General features: G+C 39.8%; 2 protein-coding genes across 2 annotated transcripts; both read right to left on the bottom strand.

Moving 5' to 3' along the window:
• Positions 1–537: 537 nt before the first annotated feature.
• On the bottom strand, positions 538–8,717 carry LOC112555954. Its single transcript, XM_025224567.1, has 12 exons — positions 8,560–8,717; positions 8,009–8,108; positions 7,709–7,845; positions 5,944–7,201; positions 5,596–5,676; positions 5,059–5,114; positions 4,617–4,710; positions 4,263–4,376; positions 3,807–3,862; positions 3,304–3,481; positions 2,792–2,889; positions 538–1,670 (listed from the first exon to the last, which is right to left on the bottom strand). Exons 4-12 carry the CDS (start codon positions 6,487–6,489, stop codon positions 1,436–1,438), a joined length of 1,458 nt encoding a protein of 485 aa, XP_025080352.1. The 5' UTR covers positions 6,490–7,201; positions 7,709–7,845; positions 8,009–8,108; positions 8,560–8,717; the 3' UTR covers positions 538–1,435.
• An 817-nt stretch (positions 8,718–9,534) lies between these two features.
• Positions 9,535–18,014, bottom strand: LOC112555950. The gene is made up of 12 exons (XM_025224563.1): positions 17,735–18,014; positions 16,901–16,997; positions 16,353–16,498; positions 14,696–16,105; positions 14,253–14,327; positions 13,705–13,760; positions 13,409–13,490; positions 12,979–13,092; positions 11,719–11,771; positions 11,088–11,253; positions 10,750–10,856; positions 9,535–10,391 (listed from the first exon to the last, which is right to left on the bottom strand). Exons 2-12 carry the CDS (start codon positions 16,965–16,967, stop codon positions 9,980–9,982), a joined length of 2,688 nt encoding a protein of 895 aa, XP_025080348.1. The 5' UTR covers positions 16,968–16,997; positions 17,735–18,014; the 3' UTR covers positions 9,535–9,979.
• Positions 18,015–20,348: the final 2,334 nt, after the last annotated feature.

Here is a 20,348-nt window from a genome sequence, read left to right on the forward strand (position 1 = left end):
TTGATGTCACATTTAAGCTTGTTATCAAAGATAGTACCTAGCTATATTTGTAAGAGCTGACTTCCTCGATAGCATCATCATGGATAATACCGATGACCGTCTCAGGCCTGTTCATGTGAAAGTCGAAAGTGTTTTGTCACACCAGTAAACCATATATACACCATCTGTACAACAGCAAAGCTTATATCAGTTGAAGCAGTTAGGTATTATCAGGAAGATGTACCTGGTTTGTATTCATTCACCAGACAAGAGTTAAAAGAAACAGTAGGGAGCAAATGTGTATTTAATGTTAAGATTTCAGCTTGCAGGATGCGCATCTGCCCACTAGATCGGAAGATGAGGACATAAAAGAAAAAAAGTTAAAACACACATCCATACTCTGAAGGGTAGTGGGTTTTCCAGAAGAATGAATTAACAATGAACATTTTAATAGGCAGTAGAAGTAGTAGGCTGCATAAAATGATGATCTTCAGATTATTTTATTCCGTGCTTCTGGAATGGGCACTGGTAGCATGCACATATTGCAAATCACCCAGATTATGCATTTTGAAACATAGGCACTTTATTTTCTTTTGCTAAACATAATAAAAGATGTTCAACAATAATTAAAACACAGACTTGGTGCATCTTACTACAAGAAATTAGCCATTAATTGGATCACTGAAATTTAAGCAAAAGCTTACTTGTCTGTACACCTTTATACTTCGTTCAGCACAACAATAGCTGTGTTTGTTGTGTAAATCTTATTTTTCCAGCACTCTCCCGAAACTAAGATTAACACATTTACTGGATATAGATTCTTTTGATAAAGTAACTGTATCACTTAAATAATATACAAGTTAAACCGGAATGCCATGTTAGAAGTCAAAACACAGCTGAAGTGCTAAATACAGCCATGAAATAAAATTCATCTGATCCCTAAGTCATATAGAAAAAGCTCTTTTATATTTTAAGTAAATATAAAACATAAATATGACGAAGTATACATTATTTTGGATGATTGTCTTTCTGAAAACTTCTTTCACATCTTGATGCTACCTGATTATGCACTTTCAGACACTTTTAAAGCATTGACATACTTGTCATCTTCGTTCATTGTTATTATTCAGGTAGTTAAAATTAAGTCAGTTGAGTGCTTTTGTGCCGTAAAGAAATGATCTTATTAATGGCAGCCATTAGCTAAAAACAGTAGGAAGCAAAAATATTTAATTAATCATTCTTCGGTTATAGAGGAATAGGGTTAGGTGTGAATATATGTTGAGCCTGTGAGTAGTTTGATAATTCTAGTTTCTAAACTGTCTTCTTCTTCTCTGAATGTGTGCATATGTGTGTATGAGAAAGAAAAACGCGCTTTTATATACTTTTATATCTGAGGGTGTGTTTTTATATGTGTCTGCAGAAGTGTGCGTGTGTGTTTTTCATTGGTTCATGCTGCTCAAACTATTAGCATCTTTTTATCAGGGCTGTTGACTTCTTCGTAACAATGTTCATCATCTATGAAGGGTTTGCTGCTGTTTTTCCTTTCTGTTGTGGCCACATCCGCTTGCAAGGTTTTGGAGTTGGTTCCTGTTGATGCAGTTCCACGGTCATTGATGTTGCTGGATTTTATCGAGTCAACTGCACCACCATATGCCGTAGAGTATCTGTTGGATTCTTTCCCTAATTTCAGTCTGAAATCATTGAGCAGAACTAAACTTATTACATTATTAGACAAACGCTTTTAAAAGCGTTCAGATGTTAAGAGCAGGTAAGAAGTGCTTCTTCAAAGGAGGTTTGCACCAGAAGGTTTGGTATACTTAAGATGTACATAAAACTTAGTTCAGCTATTGTTTTGGATAAGCAATAATGAATAATTATTGGGTGGCCCTGAAAGTTCTGGCTGCAAATAAAATGCAAACAGTTTATTCAATTCATATCCAGAGATGTGACTCTCCCACATGGCATAAAGGAGACCAATGACTTGAGTTGCAGATTTAGTGAAATAGCATTCCATGCATTGTTGTGTTAAGTCATCTGCATACAATGGGAAAATAAAAGAATGATGACATTTGTAGCTGGGTTGTTCAAAGCTGCTGACCTTTGCTTTATGATAAGAGTGCTTATAGTAAGGTGTGACAAGGCACAGACAAAATATGGTGAAATCTCAATTCTGCTGGAAGGTTATGGTCACTGAGTGATAGTATACGGCCAAATTAATATTTTAATGTCTTTTAAAATCTTAATCACAGAGGACTGTATTGTATCTGCTAGGGACAGTCATTCAGTAAAATTTGAAAATAGTCCACCAGAAACTGCTAATGCAGCAACCAAAACTGGCCAACAAGAAAGGTCACTTCTACAGGTCTACTGCTGATCGCAGTTTGCAAGAATTTCCAAAGCTGTGACAGCTGAATGTTGAAGTATTATTTCAATGATTCACCAGAACTCTGGCCAACAAACTTTAATTTCTTCCCCTTTCTAGCAGTGCTCATGGTAGACAAATGTTTTTTAAGAAGAAAATCTTAAGAACACTTTTCTTGGGGGCTGAGAGTTTAGTTTTAAGCAAACAGAGCAAATTTATTGCATCACAATGTAAATACTTTACTAGGTATGATGGTGCCTAGCCTTAGAAAAAAAAAAGTTGTTTCCAATGAAAGTTTTAAGTTTGTATAACTTGAAATTCATTTACAATAACAAAGCAAACATCTGCCCCCCTTAAAAAAAACCAAACTGTCAGGACGACCCATTAAACCAGTGCAGATGCAGATGAGATAGGTATGACTAGCATAAGTTATTGTCAAAGAGTTGCTACCGCTTGAAGAGAAGAGCTCCGGCTATGGCAACAATGACGATGGACATCAGGATGAGAAGGCCGACGAGAAGAAATCTTTGACTCTTAGCAACCACTTCCTGTGACAACAAACAATGCATTGGTTGTTCATTGTACAAAACAGGTTTATACGCTACTAATACTATTCTAAGTTCCATCTATGTGTGTGTGTGTGCGCGCGTGCGCTTAATATTCATAGCTGAAGAATATGCTTACAATGTTTTAAGGAAGAAGCTGATTTTTGTAACCTGCTCGCTGACATTTGTGTGCAGCAAACAGCAGCAGTTTGCTGAACTCTGCGCTTGGAATAGTTTTAAACAAATTCACTATTTCTCAGAAGCTTATTGCATCTATGATGGGCGCTCTCATTGATGCATACAGTCTAAACAATCGTCGTTATCAATTTGCCATCACCATCGTATTTACACCACCACCACCACCACCGCAGCAGCAGCAGCAGCCGCCACTACAACAGCAACGTTCGTTGATCTCACCAGCTTGATGTCAACAGAGGCTTCTTCGTCGAGAAAGTAAACAACAATCGGCAGCTTGGCAAGAATCGTTTCGTCTACTCGGTTTTTGATGAGCAGATGAAAGTGATAAAAGTCTTTATCCAGTTGCTCTTCGTTGGCCCTCACAAGCACTGTCCCATCCGGCTCTGCGAGAAACAGGCTGCAACCAGCCATTTTAAAAAAAAAAAAAATTTAAAGTTTTTCCTGTTAAAAAAAAGTCTACAGCACTCATTCCACGAAATCTTATTATAAAGTAATTAAACACGATCTTTTGGTCCGTACAAAACATTTCCTCTTTTCAATTCCTAAAATATTAGTTACAAGCCCAAGAAAACAACCCTCAGAGGACTAATCATATCAATGAAATATTTTATCTGCGTCGAAGGCCAAAGTTTTAATCCTAGCTCAATTTTTTGAAATCATCTTTATTTTGATTCTGTTTCCTGCAAAATTAGGATGTATAAAATTTCACTAAAATCCCTTACTCTCTCATGGCAGGCTCCACAATCTCAATGCAGCGATCTTGTATGACGGTGAGCACCTGTGTGGACAAACAGGTAAATACAGAATGGCTGCAGGTGTTTGGTGTTTTTGTTATAATACAAGCGTTATTAATTCCACACTCACATGCCTGCAACGTCATCTGATTTAAAATTTAAAAATTTAAAAAAAACGCGCGATTCGGCCAAGCTGGGGCCAAGCTTGTAACATTGGCCCAAGCTTGGCGGAATCTTGCGTGTTAGCTGGGCAGCCAGGATACAGCACACATTATTTCTAACCGTGATTTCCTCGTGAAAAGCTTACTAACATTACACCTATTAGTTCACACTTACTCCAATGATCTCACCCGTGAGTGCTTACTCAGGAGCTTTGGTAAAGATGCTAACAACATAAACGGATGCGCACACAACATAGGTTAGTAATATAAAATCTCCTGCAACCTTCACGCGCATGACGTAAGCTCCAGGCCGTCTGTACACCTGAGCCTCGTTGTCGTATCTCACCACGACGTCATCGTTGTCTTGGAAATGAAGGAGCACCTGCTGCTCGTGTCTCTGTGAGGTCAGACAACGAACATTTCGTTATGTTTCTTCGTCATTACTTCAAATATTAGTTATCTCAACATTAAGATGGTTTTGTCAACATGCTTTTCAGGACAAAACGCGTTTAACAAATTCTTTTTCCCCTCAAATGGTTTTGATTCTGCAAAAATCTCAATCGATATTGCATACTAAAGCATGAATGATTATGGTAAAGTGGTCGTCAATGAAAACATGGAAGTAAAATCTTTGTACTGTTTCAGGTTCAGAACCAGTTCCTTGCACAGCTCTGATCACAAAATCGTAAACAGCTCCAACATCTCCTGTTCCATTCAAGAACAGTTCACCTCTAGAAACACAATAAAAGAAACAACCTGAGACTTCTGGAAGCACAAACGTATGCATCTTATAAGCTCAGTTATGTAACCAGATGGAAACTTCAGCATCACATGGATGGAGCAGCTGATTGATGCATCTACTTGTCGCTAGTTCCTAAATACAGCAGTCTCTCTCTCTCTCTGTCACTCATACACACAGGTGTCACCTTTATTCTTTAAGACTTTAACCATCATTATTGCCTTGGTTGCCTTTATTTATAGTAGCTTTGGATGATATCGTAAAAGTGGCTCGAGTGGCTCTAGCTCTCCATTCATCATGGTTTCATTTTTTCATCTAAATATATAAAGAAAGTGCTTACCTTTCATTTACTTTCACCACGCTCAGGTCTGGAACGACAGAGTAGACAGTCGTGTCCTGCAACACATGTACGTAATGCTTTCCTCCAACATAACAAAGTCACATTTCAGCATCACAATCAGAGACTATTTTGTAGTTGCTTATTTGTCTACTCTTGCCTATCATAAATCTTGATTAGGACATGTATGATTGTTTTCTTGTTCTACCGACACTATTGTGACGTCATGAGTCAGGTCCTTTGCCTTCTGGCGACGTAGCCACAAGTACAAACTGAATTCTGCTAAACACGATAAAATTAGAATTTAGCAAATAGGTAAGTGAATACATGAAAACAGAGAAAAAAGCAAAAAAAAAAAAAAAAAAAAATGGAGGGAAATATAGGCTTACTCAAAGCGGAGGCACACCCTTATCATGCGCAAGCACACGTTATGGAATTTATGCGTCACTAAAAAAAAAAAAAGTTATAATCACTAATATACCTTAGTTACCATGAATTAGTAGCAGAAGTTGTTAATAATAATTACTAACTACCACTTACGGTATGAGCTTCCTTCATAGCATGAGTAGGGTCTAACAGTTTCTGACCAACAGGCAGACCGAGTGGAACGTAGACAACAATCTGAAGCAGATGTAGGTTATGTTGTAGATGTGGTTATGTCACAGGGTCGAGGTCGCACACGTTAGCTGTAACTAGACAGACTACGATAGACCTTTTAAATGTTAGCTTGAGCATATATTTTTTTGAATATGACCAGTAATATGAACAAATTGTTTTATGTCTAGCAGACGTCCATTTGAGTCAAATGTCTGAACAAGTATGGTGTTCGTGCTTGCCAAGTTAGAATGAGATCTGGTGACAAGGATGAGCCTTGGTGTTTCACCTTACCTTGTCATCCTGAGGCATGGAGTGGCTGGGGACACTGCGAGGGTGACGATGGCGGAGACGATTCTGCTGAGACTCAGCACTGGATCTTGATTCTTCCTGGCCAAACATTTGTGAAATCAATTTGCCTTCAAGAAGCGCGTTCAATCTGTCGAACACAGTTTGATCAACATTTTTCTCACTTTCTTCACGTGAACGGAATTTATCGTCTAGATAACCCTGAAAGGACCAGACGGGAAAAATGTTGCTGGTGTTTGGTTTTTGTTCTTCATCTTCCAGAACGGCGAAAGTATTTTTGAATATTTTTTCAGGCAGATTAATAAGCTGTTCAAGTGTGTCCGATCTATCAAGCGAAGTGTCAGATCCTGTGAACATTTTTTCTGCAGGTTGTTCGTTGTTTAAGATCTGAACGATATCACCCACAGAACTGATGTCTGGCTTTATCTTATAGTGCTCTTGCTGACTCGCTAAGAGAATATTTGTGTTTTCTTCGTCATTTAAATGTTCCCTTACTCGTCCTGCGTCTGGACTTCGGGACCCATCCACCATGAGCTCCAGATCCGTGGGATCTGGAAAGGTTAGTTTGAACGCTTTCTGTAGCTTCCCCTAACGAAGGCAGAAGATCATTGTCTTGTTTTGAAGCTGCCTTGAACCGAAAAAAAGACTTGATGAAATCGGGCTCAGGTTTGGGGTTATTTAGGACCTTGTCAAGGATGCGTCGTTCATTACCGAGGTCTTCTGGAAAGAAAACAGAGTCAAAGCTCCTGGCATTGGCTTTGCTGGCTCCAGACTCCCATCCATCGAATATTCTCATTTCCTCCTGCGGAGGTGATAGAATGTTCTTCCACGTAGTCGAGAAGATATCTTGCAACAAGGGACTACTCTTTCCAAGTGCATCCTGGAGCCATGTCCTCGACTGCAGTTTAATCGACGGGAATTCAAAGACTTTCAGCTCTATTTTCAGCTCGTCTTTCATTTGTTTTCTCGGGGGTGTCGTTAGGGCCTTCGTTTCCGTGAATTTTGCGCGATTCTTTGGGAGGGAATCCAAGCGTGACGAACTCCCTTTGTGTTTGGGTAGGACCACTGTGGTTGGGCGAATCCAGCGACTATCCAGCGGGGGTGCCACTAACGGCCTTCGCTCAGGAAGGGCACTGGGAGGACTTTCTGACTTGCCAGTTTGTTTAGAAGATGCGATATTTGGACTTGAGAAACCATCCAGTACCGACTGCGTCTGGGTTGCAGTGGAGAGTCCTTCAGTTTTCTGCACAAAAGGCGATGATATAAGTAATATGTGTAATGATCTGGCGTAGGGGGTTCTTTCCCCTTCCTCTTCCCCATAGTGAAAAATCACCCCAAGTTGGAAACAATTTCCTATTTAATCAACCAACCAACCAACCAAGTTCCCCCTTAGCAATGCTTGTTCACAATCCCTCTTAACTGCCTGTGGGCATGTGGCCAAGTCTTAATTGTGAGATTTTCGTGTCCCACTTACTGATAATGATCTTTATCTTAAAAATTCTTTTTCAAATAGTGACTATACATATAAGATGTATGTAATTAAATTATCGCAGGTTTTCTTGCCTGCCTGTCTCTGTTGTCTTCTTGTCTAACCCTTTACACCATGTTTAGGATGAAAATGAAGTCGTTGAAATTTAAGTCCTCTACTTTTTATCTTTCCATTTGCCCATCTGCCTACCTCTTGTTTCCACTTTCCGTTTTGTAACTGCGTACCTACCCTAGTGACGCGTCACCTAAAGTCATCACTCACCTCATGTGGAAGGTTTCTGGTATCAATCAGTTTTTCTTGACTTAGACGGGTTGCTTTGTCCTCGGAAAAAGTCTTGCTTTTCGCATTTGGTGGTTCTCTAGATGTTTGTCCTATTTTCATGGTGAGGACTGAGTCTTCTGCAAATGTAGAGATATCGTGATTAATTTTCTTTCGCTTGATAGTCTCTAAATTAAAATTCTTGTAAGATCTTTAATCCTTTGTGTATGGTTCCAGACATCTATGTACACCGTTTCGAAAAAGAGAAAGCGAGCGAAAGTAAATTGTTTATACGCCATCTACCTCTAAGTCGCCTCCCGTTCACCGTCTGACAGAGAAGCCAGGTGATGACAAGGCATGCGCAGTTCATCGTACATCTCCGCCACATTTTATCCATCGGAATCTGCACACACATACACGCACGCGAACACACACACAAACAACCTCAGGATTTTATTGATGCTGCAACTATATTTGCAATCAAAATAATACGTATGTATACAGCAGCATATAGGTAAATGTTGTCGATCAAAACGACTTGTCATAGCTTAAAAAAAAAATTTAGATGCCAGGAGCTTAGAAAATAAACACTCAACGCAAATAAACGTTAGGCGGACAGAACAGCAATACTCAATAACATCCAACGATATTCAGTTGTCGTAAGCGGGCAAAGGATATGATAAACAAGTTTATGTTCAATTCAAAAGATTTCAAACCATTGTTCGCTGAGCCTTCCCCTGAAGTTGCTTCGTTTTAAAAACTGATCATGGTTTGATAATTTTCAAAGGTATGAACGTTAACAACCATCCACCGATCATATTACTGGTAATTTCGTCAGCTAACATTTACATTACCTCAATTGTGCAGCCACAAAATGTCAGTAAGAGTGAGAGATGCGCGGCTTACTTAGGTTTTGCTTGTTTCATGCAGTGTAGCTTCAAGCCCAGCAGTTTGTCACAAACATGGCGAACCATCCAATGACGCTGCAGGTCGTGACGTCAGTAATACATCACGACGTCGATTTGTTATGACGTCATTTGAGATTCCGATTTCTGTTTTTTTTTCTTTTAAAGATATAAAGACATTAAAAAAAATAGTTCATCTGTCCGCGTGTGTGATCCTTTACAAATCCACGAATAAGAGTCGAGGAAAGACTGAGTGAAGGAGAGGAGAAAAAAAAAAAAAAAAGGGAAAGGGTTTGCTTTTAGTAAACGTGTTTAGTCTCCTCCAAAATGTGAACCCCAATCGCCAACTAGTTTATTGCGAGACCATTGATCCTTCTCCATTATGTGAAACAAGAGCCAAAAATAAAATAAAAAATAAAAATAAATAAATAAATAAAATAACGGTCCTTGATATAACTGTTCACGAAGAAAACAAGAGCACTTCACAATACTCTTTGGTTTGAGAGAGCCAGTCTGTGGTCTACCTCAGTTTCAAAGCTTGATTCTACTAGGTCCCAGATAACTACAAGAAAGTTGTGAAATATTAAATGGCAAAAGATACAAGATTGGAGGGATGTTCCACTTCCACCCGGATTGGGCAATAAAACAAACCCGGATAATTTTTCTTACTCTTCAACTCTTTTAGAACATATTTTCCGACTATTGCAACACATTTAATAATAATGATAAATGCAATAATGATAAATGCAAATTTTGTAAAGCGCATACATAAGGAGCATGCTCTTAGCGCTTAAGAACAAGAACGAGGGACAGGAAAAGAAGACTTACATTCATACACTCGCAAACCGGCCCAACTACATCCATCGAATGATAGTTTTCATATCCTTGAAACTAATTTAAGGTAAAATAAGAAGAAACATGAAGTTTCGGTACAAACATGCCAGCTTTAGGCTTTATTGAAAAACGGTGTTAGTTTTACAATTACAGGAAAAATAAAATAATTTCTATGACAAAATATTTTTTTGCTGTACCTTATCATAAATCTTGCAGTTATTAGTGCTCAGGAACCTGCTCTTTTTTTTTAAAGTGTTCGTTTGTCCCTCCTTAAACATCTTTTTATCTATGTTTCACACTGTTTGTTGTAAGCTGACAAATTAAAATTTTTTTTTAAATTTTTTAACTGTACCTTTTTTCTAAACGCTATGCTATTCATAATAATAATGAACTAAAACTGAAACCCTGCACCTGCTGTTTGGATGGTGATGAACAGCACGTGACAGTTTGCCAATCAGACGATTAAATTGCTGACTGTTATTAACTAAAAACGGCTTGAACTATTTGTGTTCGACCATTGATGTGTCGAACGGGTTTAGGGTGGAGCAAAAACAACGGGACCAAGAAGCTTCTCCTTATCGTTACTCGTGTCGTAGACTCTGGTTTCATTTGCCCCAGCGTCTTCGTCTCCTGCACAGGTGGCACCACTGGCAGGCACGACGACAACGGTGATGTCAGGCTCACCTTCCTTGGCGTCGTTTTCGGGTTTCTTCTGCGCCTCTTCAGGCATCTTCGGGGCCTCTTCGGGCATCTTCGGGGCCTCTTCGAGCTTTTTCGGCATCTCTTCGGGCTTTTTCGGCATCTCTTCGGGCTTTTTCGTCGCTTCCTTCTGTGCCGCTGGCTTCTTCGCCTTTGGCTTCCGTGGCTCCGTCTTTGCGTTTTGGGGATTGCCTTTGTCCTGGGATGGAGGCTTGGTCACAACAGCTTTGAGCTGCTTCTTGGTGTACCTTTAAAATAAGAAAAACTAAGTAGATTATAAATGTTAATTCAGAGAAACAATTATTCCCTGATATTCATATCATAACATTTCTTTATATTCTAAAGATTATTCAGTATCTTCTCGAGAGGAAAATCCTCTGGTTGATTCCTACTAAATTTGCTCAAATACTATCGAGACACTAAAAATGAAAGTAAACGGTAAACGGAAGCGCTAGATAGTTAAAAAGTTTGGAATTTTTTTTAAAGGAGGAGAAAAAAGGAATAGGAGAAATAAAAAAGCCGACAGCACCACAAGCAGACCTACAACTAAGCAGTTTGTATAGCTTTAAGTTGAAACGTCTGAAAACAAAGTTCTGGACTTCTCACCATCGAAGGAAGAAAGCGGCGATGATCATGATGTTGGCAAAGAGGATGATGATGACGAGACTGAATACTACATCGATGGTACCTTTCCTGGAGACTACTTTTGTCTCCTGAAAAAAATGAAAAAGGGATTATTATAGTGGGAAAAAACTGTAAACTCTATCCACAATGGTAGAGTGCATGTAGGTGTGCAGATCTTTTCTTACATGAACATAATGTAGACCAAAATGCAGATCCAGACATCTGATGATTGTGAGCATGCAGACGCGTGGATCAAATAGAAGAACGTCTATTGGCGTGACTAGAATATCACATACTGATACAAATTATTGTGTACTGACCTTTAATGGCGCTGGTTGTTCTGGGAACATCACTCGGAGGGACACACACTGAGCCACATCCAGCATCTTGGAGGTGATTCTCGTGGTGAAGGTGTAGGAGGTCAGAGGCAGATCTGAGGGGCTGCCTTTGATCACAATTCTTCCATCTTTTAAGATATCGAAAAGTCTGCACAGCAAGGAAATAACTTGGTATCACGTGAACACAACAAATGTTGCGGAATTTACTTCTTATTCAGAAAATCCCTGAAGGGAAAGTTCTCCCCATACCTCCGAAATAAGTATTCGGTAAAAGTCCTAAAAACCCACGGTACCATCACAACTTATCAGCATTTTTGTTGTATCTAGATTAGTCTCAAAGAACATATGAGTAGTCGCTTATAATGCCACTCACATTTCAAGACAATGGAGGGTCTACGTCCTGTCTCTCGCGCATGCGCAGATTGCATTGTAGCAGATACGTTCGGATACCTTTACAGGTGAGCTAGGCCATCATCTTTGGCTATATGCATTTGTTGTTGTTATTATTATTATTATTTCATCGTGTTTTAATGCAAAATTTAGTCTAATGTGTTTCGTGTAGAGCACCTTGTCACTGTTTGAATCACATGTTTTGTGCAAACAATATACTCACCCACTGCAATCAGGATCAATTTCAAACTCTAGATCTGGCGCAACTGTTAGCACCTGTTGAACCAGATATCACATAGCATTGTAAACAATCAAGTGTTATCTAACGCTAATATCTATCTATATATAACGGCAAGTATATATGTGTAATCCGACTTTCCTTCTGTATATATATATATAGATCAGATTTCAGAATTTACATTATTTTCTAGAATCGCCTATGTATCTAAAAAAATATCAGTATCCTTAGAAGATAAAAAATTAGCTTGAATCTTTAACCTCTTCTGTTTTTGTCGATACTTTCCTCATTGCTGTTTGTTTTTTTGGAAAGACAATACGCAAAAAGCTTTTTTCAAACTAAAAATGCACCTTACACATAAAGTACATTGATTTATGAACCATTTGCCTTGCAGAGATCACCTCTTGTTATCTTTTTGTTGTTGGAAATAATACTATTTGTTTAATTGCATTTATAGAAACATTTTTATAGCATGTTCATCTGTGTAAATAGTGAGTTGTCGCTCTGAATGATGTGTTAAACAAAGAAATAAGGACCAAACAAATAACGCCAACATAGGGGCCACAACGCTAACAACGCCAATGCTAAATCTAGACCATTTAGAAATCTCAAAGGCTTTTTTAAATAATAATAAAGTGGGAATTAATGAAGTGCAATATCTCAGCCAAGGGCGGACTCCTTGCGCCGAACACGATCACAAAATAGTAACAAAGATGCAGAAGGAAGAACAAAGCGAGGACTCGCTTCATGACGGCAGTAAAGGGAGATCACTGTAGATCTAACGGCAACGACTCCAGAGAATAGAGTTAGTGACATCAGGAGAATACTGGGAAAGTATTGAGTTATGTTGAGAATATGAAGAAATGTTATCACATCAAAAGGGTGACCATCCCTTCAGTTTTGTCAGCGCAGCACAAGGTCGCTGCCGAAGCGAGTGATGCATGGCTGGGAGGAATCCAGCCAATAGATCTAAACAGTTTGCACTTCAAAATAACATTAGATACATTCTTGTTGCAAAACAAAAAGAGGAAGAAAAACGCAGCAGAAGCACATGTAAACATGAAGGTCCAACACGATCCAAATCGCAGCACGACAACAAACACAAACAAAATCAAGGAGATCCGATCCCCCAACCTGTTAGGCAAAGGGACAGAACTCTCACATCCTTAATGTTTAGAGTCAAGCAGCTGTTTGTTTAGTTGCTGTTTGCAGGCAATGGAGGATGAAGATACACGTAAAACCTACTTGAATACGTGTGATGACAGCACCGGTTCGCCTCTCAGCCTTCACCGCAGGCTCGTGCACAATAGCGAGATCGTTGTCCTTCTGGAAACGCACCTGAAGGTCTTTGGTGTGCCTCTGAAGAGATGAAAGGTAAGTTTCAGTGACTGTACTCACTCAAGCCTTTAACTGTCGTAAGGAAGTATTTGTGCACAAAACAGAATGTGTGAGATGGAGAGAATTAACATATTTACATACATATAGTAATAAATATATATTCAAATGTGTATAACTACACATATTGCTACATGCATGTACACATTTATTCATGACGCTCCTGCGATAAACGAGTATACGAACAGGCTGTAACACAAGACTTTTACAAGCTGTGTAGCTCGACCTAAGATGTGCACAGACTGTGGTTCACATCTGAACACTGTTCATGTGTGCTCACTTCTCCGTTTGGTTTCGTCAGGATGTATTGGAAGTCAGCCTGGTAGCCTGGTGGTTGTTTCTCCGTAAGCCACAGCTCACCCCTAAACACAACAGGCTTCTATAGCTGATGATGATGATGATGATGATGAGAGAGAGAGAGAGTTGGGGAAAGAGAGGTGTACAATGTTTGTTCATTTTATTATTAACATGCTTCATTTTGCAAGAACTCTTCATAATTCTTATTTATTACAAAATTAGTAATAGTCTTTTTCACTGGTACGAAAGTAATTAAGGAAGTCTTGCATTAGAAGTTACCTGTTGTTTAATGCCAAGTAGCTTTGAGGCGGGTCCGTGCAAATCATATAATATTCCTGCAACACAACACAAGTGCAGACAGACAGACAGACAGACAGACAGACAGACAGACAGACAGACAGACAGACAGACAGACAGACAGACAGACAGACAGACAGACAGACAGACAGACAGACATGCCCACAACGAATATACATATGAAAAATATTTTCACTGACAAGCTTGCATTATGTCTAAAAACTAGAAAACTTGTGGGGGTTGTCAAATGAACGGTAAAGGTAGTTGCTGTAAAATTGACAAATCTACAATAATTGTAACCGATAGATAACCAGATGAAATGAGTGACCAGCGTCTTTTAAAGTGACTGATAACCCATAAAAGTCAATTAAAATCAGAACAGGTAGAGGGTGAGACTAAAAAAGGATGTTTTATTTTATGAAGCAATTTTTTCAGATGAAAATCTTTATATACAGAATAAAATGATGCTGTGAAATATATAACAACCATATTATTATGTGATACGCGTTATTTTGACGTTGCTATTTTACCGCAATTCCTCCATAATCCTCAGGGTCGAAGATCTTGGTTTCTGTCGGCAGGTCTAATGGAATAAGCACTACGATCTGCACAAACACACACACACACACACACGCAACTGTCACGTTTAAGTTTGAAAACAACGACGTGCGTTTAGCAAACTACACTCTCTACTTTGCTTCTCTTACTATTTTTGTGTGCATTTTATTTGTTGTAAAGAACTTTCTTTGATAGTAGGATCAAGCGAAATATAAATCAAGTTTATATTTATTACAAATATTAATCTTAGTGTATGTAAACGGATTAATTTGGAGCTACCGTTAAAAAGTACAAAATTTAAGAAGGATTTGAAAAGCCAGAACATACTTGGTTTCTGCTCATCAACTTTTAAAAATAATCTAGTGTGCATAGTAGACAAGAATTTTCCGATTTAGCTGTGACACTGGACACTTACCACACCTCTGCTGATGGCGGAGTTAATGTCCTCATCGACGTGTCTTCGAAGCCGACGTCGAGAGTGACCGAGGAGGGGGCTCAACTGCTGCAAGAGCTTGGAGTGACTCCTTTTGTTGACGGGGTTCTTCCTGTTTACCGGTCCCCTGTTCAAAAAGGATATCCATCTCCTTCTCTGAAAGGGCTTCTTGACCTCTCCTGTACGATTACCTGCCTGGAGAAGCATGTTCAACACTGGAATCTTCTTTAGAGAAGGTGGGTCGGGTCCAGGAAGGTCAATGGACTGCGAAGTTACTTCTCCAGCGTTTTCTTCACCGTTCTGCACAAACTTCTGGAAATCCCTGCGCGGTTTTACAAGCATCGGAGACTGAGCGAAGACAGTGGTGAGCAGGTCTTTCAGATTCATGTTGAGATTCTCCACTGATGAAACAGGCTTTGGAAACATGAATGACTGGGAAACGAGAATCTTTTTTGGAGAGTTTTCTTTCTTTGCCATGAGACTGTCTGATGGAGAATTCTCATCCCGCTGGCGCATGAAGCTAGCAAAAAGCGGTTTGAAGAAGCTTTGAGGCTCCACAACGTCATTATATTCTTCTAGCTTCATGTCATACTGCTCTTTACCCGCTTGCTGTGATTTCTTCAGTAATTGCGGAAGGGCTTGTCCGTTGAAGCTTAAGACGTCGAGAACATCTACGACATCGCCTGACCCATCAAGGACTCTGTCAAATTCGTAATCCTCTGAGACAGGGGATACGCCGCCTGCTTGGATGTCGATATCTAGTTCACTGAACAGCGGGGTGGCTTGTGAAGGTTTGGAGTGTGGCTGTCCCATCCTCTGTTCAGATGCCTCCAGGGTAGAAAACTGGGTTTCCGGGGAAAAGTCCTTGTGCAGAAAGATGTCCATCGCACGTTCCAGTTCGTCGAAGATCTGGTTCTGAATGTCAGAAGGGTTGGCGATTTCCAGATTGTTGCCATTGGGCCTGAGTTTGGTCAGCAAGATGCTGGACGTGTTGGTCATTGAGACTGAAGGCAGCAGCTTGTCGTCACCATTTATCTGTAACCCTGGGAAACTGCTGATGAAGACCTTAGCTGTCACGGTGGACGGCTCTTCTGCAGCCGGATCTGGGGACACCTTGATCTGCGCAACGTTGTCCATAAATTTGCCCCCAAACTTCGAAAGGGTTTTAACCGGCTGGGGTTTCAATGACGTCATTACGTAAGCGGTGGTAGGGTAGATCCTTGCAGGTGATTGAATCTGCTTTACGTATGGCTGCTCCGTGGATATCATCTCGAGATTCGGCATTGGCGTCTGTTGATTTGCGGTAACAAAGGATTCGGGGCCGATATTCTGATTTAAAATCGAGGCAACATCGGAGTCTTCCTGGGTTAATTCAGACCTGTTTTCCGTATCCTGTGATTTCAATTGAGCACAAACAGTGAGTTTCCAAATTTGAATTAAAATCATGAAGACGTCCATACATCTAGTGAGCAGAAAAATAGCACAATGCCCCTTAAACACACCAAAAGCAGAGAGAGAGAGACTACAATGACTGAGTACAGCCATCACGACTGTATATGATATGTATGACGCAAATAAATTCTCACAAATCATTATTTCTGTATCCAGATGAGAAAGTGATACTGCGACTTGTACTCACGACAGAGGTATCCATGAGAACTGAACTAAAATCATTCTCCAGCGACAGTGTGGCTGTCTGTTCTCCTGGGACAGACTTGGCCATGTCCTGTGTAAGTGATGACTTGTCACTTGGATACACCGTGCTTGACTGGGTTACCGAGGTATCTTCACACACATGGACACACACGCACGAACACATAGCATACGTACACAAACACAATCACACATACAAAAGTAAGTGAAGCAAATAGTGATTTTTTTTAGAAACTTCATAAGGTAATGGTGGAAAAAAAAACCACACACACACACACACTATCACGGACATCTGCTCAATTTGGGGAAGCGTTAGTCAAGTAACTAGTTGCTACAGATCCCGCATCCACTTCTCTCTCACTGCCTCACCTTTCTCTCAATCTTTTTTGAAGTAATTACCCATTCCACAGATGTTTCAGCTAGACGTTATACAGGTATCGAATTAGCTAGAAATACTTGAAATACTAACATCTTCGTGATCACCACAACTAAAACAAAATCATCATCTACTCTAACTAATTAGTGGCTACTTACCTGCACAGATCATGCTAACTGATGCCAGCAAAAGAATGAACCAAGCAAAGTGATTGAAAAATGCCATAGGGGCCAGAACAGCTTCAGGCAATATATCCTGCCGAGAGAAAGAGAAATGAAAGCAATTCCTTTTTCTAGATTATTTTCATTTTAAAGATTTTATTTTCTTAAGATGCCGATTATTCAAGATATCATTACTGCAGAAATATTTACAAAGCACGCGAGAGAGCTCTTAATTACATAAAACAAACTTTCTCTAAATCTAAACGACTTGACACTGGGTTACTGAAGATTTAAACACTTTTAGGCACGTGAGACGGCTTTTAAAGCATGAAAACTATTATTTTGTCATGACTGGCTGTCAAATGTATTTAGATTTAAATGCACGACAAAAATAAATCAGTTTAACGAAGTAGCAACCAACGTAACGTCAACATTTTGAAATTGTGTACTTTTTGGCAACAGGTCGGTAAAAATTACAAAATTTTTGTGGCAGGAAGAGCAGAAAGAAAAACATTCAACGGTTTTTGAAACTTCGAGCGTTTTCTGGACTGTAAACTGTAGATTTGAAGATAGCATTCGTTATCACTAAACTCAAAGGGACTTATGAGGACAGTTACTACAAAAGCAAAACATGAGCATAATTGAACAAATATTTTATCGTAAATCTTGGGAAGGTCCGAATTTTTAAAAATAGTGATAAAAGAAATAAAACGTCAGAAAAAAAAATTGTTTAAACCTGAACCTTGTAGTAGTTGACATGAACTGAGAAAAAGTGCGACGAAAATAATAATAATAAAAAAAAAACAAAACGAAATTTGAAGAAATGCTTACAGACTGTTCAGATTCCTGGCGATGAGAAATCAATGAACCCGATCGCAAAACGTCGATCAGCCTTGGCGGCTTACATCTTTGAACCACATCAGATCAAACACTTCAAGATTTGATAGAGGAGACTCAATTTTCAAGTTAATGATATCGTCTTCCGATTTCTTCTTCTGCTTTGACAAAGCCTGGGTAGTCCTGCTTTCGAACGGACTTTGAGCGTCTAGCACTTTGTTGGTGGCGAACAAAGATGGCGACTGGTTTGCACGTCGGACAATTAACTGGTTAAACGCTCTGACGTCACTTGACGTCAACAGTAGCAAATGACGTCAAGAAAGAATTGCGTTATTTTTAGCCTGATAATCAGGAATGTCCTTCGGCTTGCCTTACACGAAGACGCGAGTTTTCATTAAATCGTTTTAAGTTGAAAGTTGTAAGATAATTAATGCTCTAATTAGTTGTTTGATTTTGTTTTCTTTGGAATGAAGATTGAGGGCAATGGTGTTGAAAGTAGAACACGATTATGAGGGAGCATTAATGTCTACGACGATAGTATAGAAATTTTCTTGGTGCAACGAAACTGGGACGCATAGATCCAAAATGTCGCAGGAGAGAAAAAAAGTTGTAAAGGGGAAGTACTACTGTTCTCTTAAAAAATCCCTCCTTGAGTAGCCTCCCTTGTTTAGTAACATCAAAGCTGGACACTGCGCCTGCTCTCTTATTAATTAAAGCTCGTTTAAAGAAGAAGTAGTCGGAATGTAAGAATCTGACACTGCAAAAACATTTTTCTCTTGTCAAATTTAAAAGGATGCAGGGTAAAAATTATGTGCGTCAAGAAAAGATAAAAACTATAATGTAACAAATGTCTGTCCCACTCTATACGCATCCACTATAAGAGAAAGTGATCTTATAAATTTGAATTCATACGGTTTGAATTGCAATGCAAAACCTTTATAGCAAAGTTTACCCTTCGTCTTTTTTTAAACTGAGAGAAATGATGCACCCGACATTGGCAACCAACGAAAACGCTTGGGACGCAGGTAAATTTTGAAAAATTATTTTTTATTGTTGTTTGTTGGTCATGGAAGCGTACAGGTTGTTTATGAAATGCTCTTCTTGACGGTGTAGCTGGAGGTGAAGACGGGTTTCACTGTTGTGAAGACTTTTTGATGTTTGGACAGATGAAAGGAACAGCTCAGCTGATTGGGAAGAGGTTTCAAACTCAGAAATAGAAGACCACGCTTGATTGTTTGTTAGCAAAATTAGCAACGGAAAATCCCCCTCTTCCTTTGGTACTTCCTTTACTTTCACTCGAGCCATCTCATCATTTGTCACATCCATTAACCGCCCACCCTCAACTTCGTCATCACCGTCGCTATCGCAGAGAGCACAAAAATTATATTTTCCTCTGACGTCAACTCTTGGAGAGGCATTGTCATCAACGATAACGCTTTCCAAGAGAAAAAGCTGGATGTGAGCTCATCACATGCTGCAGCATTGCCCTGGGTGTCTGTGATGTCAACCCCTGCAAGATAGGGGCCTGTGACGTCAATGCAAGACCCTCGGGGACGACCTCCATTAAATCACAGGAGTGGTTTGGTTCGCGTGTGGCCATGTTCTTGCATAGATGCCTTCATCATCTGTCCAGCGGATCAGTCTGTGACTGTTAGATCGATGATATTATCGTGGTCGTCGTGAACAAAGCGGTGCCATGATCACGTGTCCAGGTGACGTCTGCTGTGACTGTCACGTGCTCACATATCGCTTTGCATGACTATCCCCCACGAACATATCATGTCTAGTATTTCTTTGGTGAGGTGTGATCTCGCCTACGCTGACAGGCAGGTGAATGGGCACTGTAACGTATCATTGTTAATACAAGAAAGTATTTTCCTTTCTGTGATTCATTCATTCTTCGTTTTGTCAAAGTTTTGATACATCCTTTCCTAGAGATTTAGGAACACGTCAGCGACCGGTCCAGCAAACTACCGATGCTAGATCGTGTCACCACTGAGGCACATACCATCCCAGTCCTTTGGGACACCATCCCATCCCAGTCTCACATTTCCCCGATTTTTTAGTAAAGGTTACTGCAGCAGACTCATCAGCTAGTCTGTCTGGTTGTACGTGCTGTCCGGACCGGCGCGAAGGGAGGAATGCAGCAGAGGAAAAAAAAAAAAAAGGGATTGAAGTTGTGGCAGGCTTACATAAATTGAGAGATCAGGTTTTAAAAAGTTCTTTTTTTAGGATCAGAACTAACGATGAAAGCAAAGATATCATTCTCTCATCATCATCATCATCATTGCCACAACCACCTCATTCTCTCTGCTCTTCCCTCTGATGCATCTCTATTTCTGTCCACAAACTGTTTTCCATTATTCATTTATTTCTGTATCTGTGTACCTCACTTCTACTAATTCACTGAATTAATTATCGGAGCATCAACTAATTGATAGCACTGACTTTATTTCTGTGAAAACGAGATCACAGCACACTTGGCAGCATCCCAGGCCCTCCACTTGAGCCAAATGAGATGATCGTGACAGGGGATGCGCCCACAACTTTACAGTCTGTCGTCGGGCCGGCTGGCCGGCCGGCCAGTTGTCAGCTTGTCGTGAGAATC

This window comes from Pomacea canaliculata, linkage group LG14, assembly GCF_003073045.1.
Source record: "Pomacea canaliculata isolate SZHN2017 linkage group LG14, ASM307304v1, whole genome shotgun sequence".
NCBI classification, from domain to species: domain Eukaryota; kingdom Metazoa; phylum Mollusca; class Gastropoda; order Architaenioglossa; family Ampullariidae; genus Pomacea; species Pomacea canaliculata.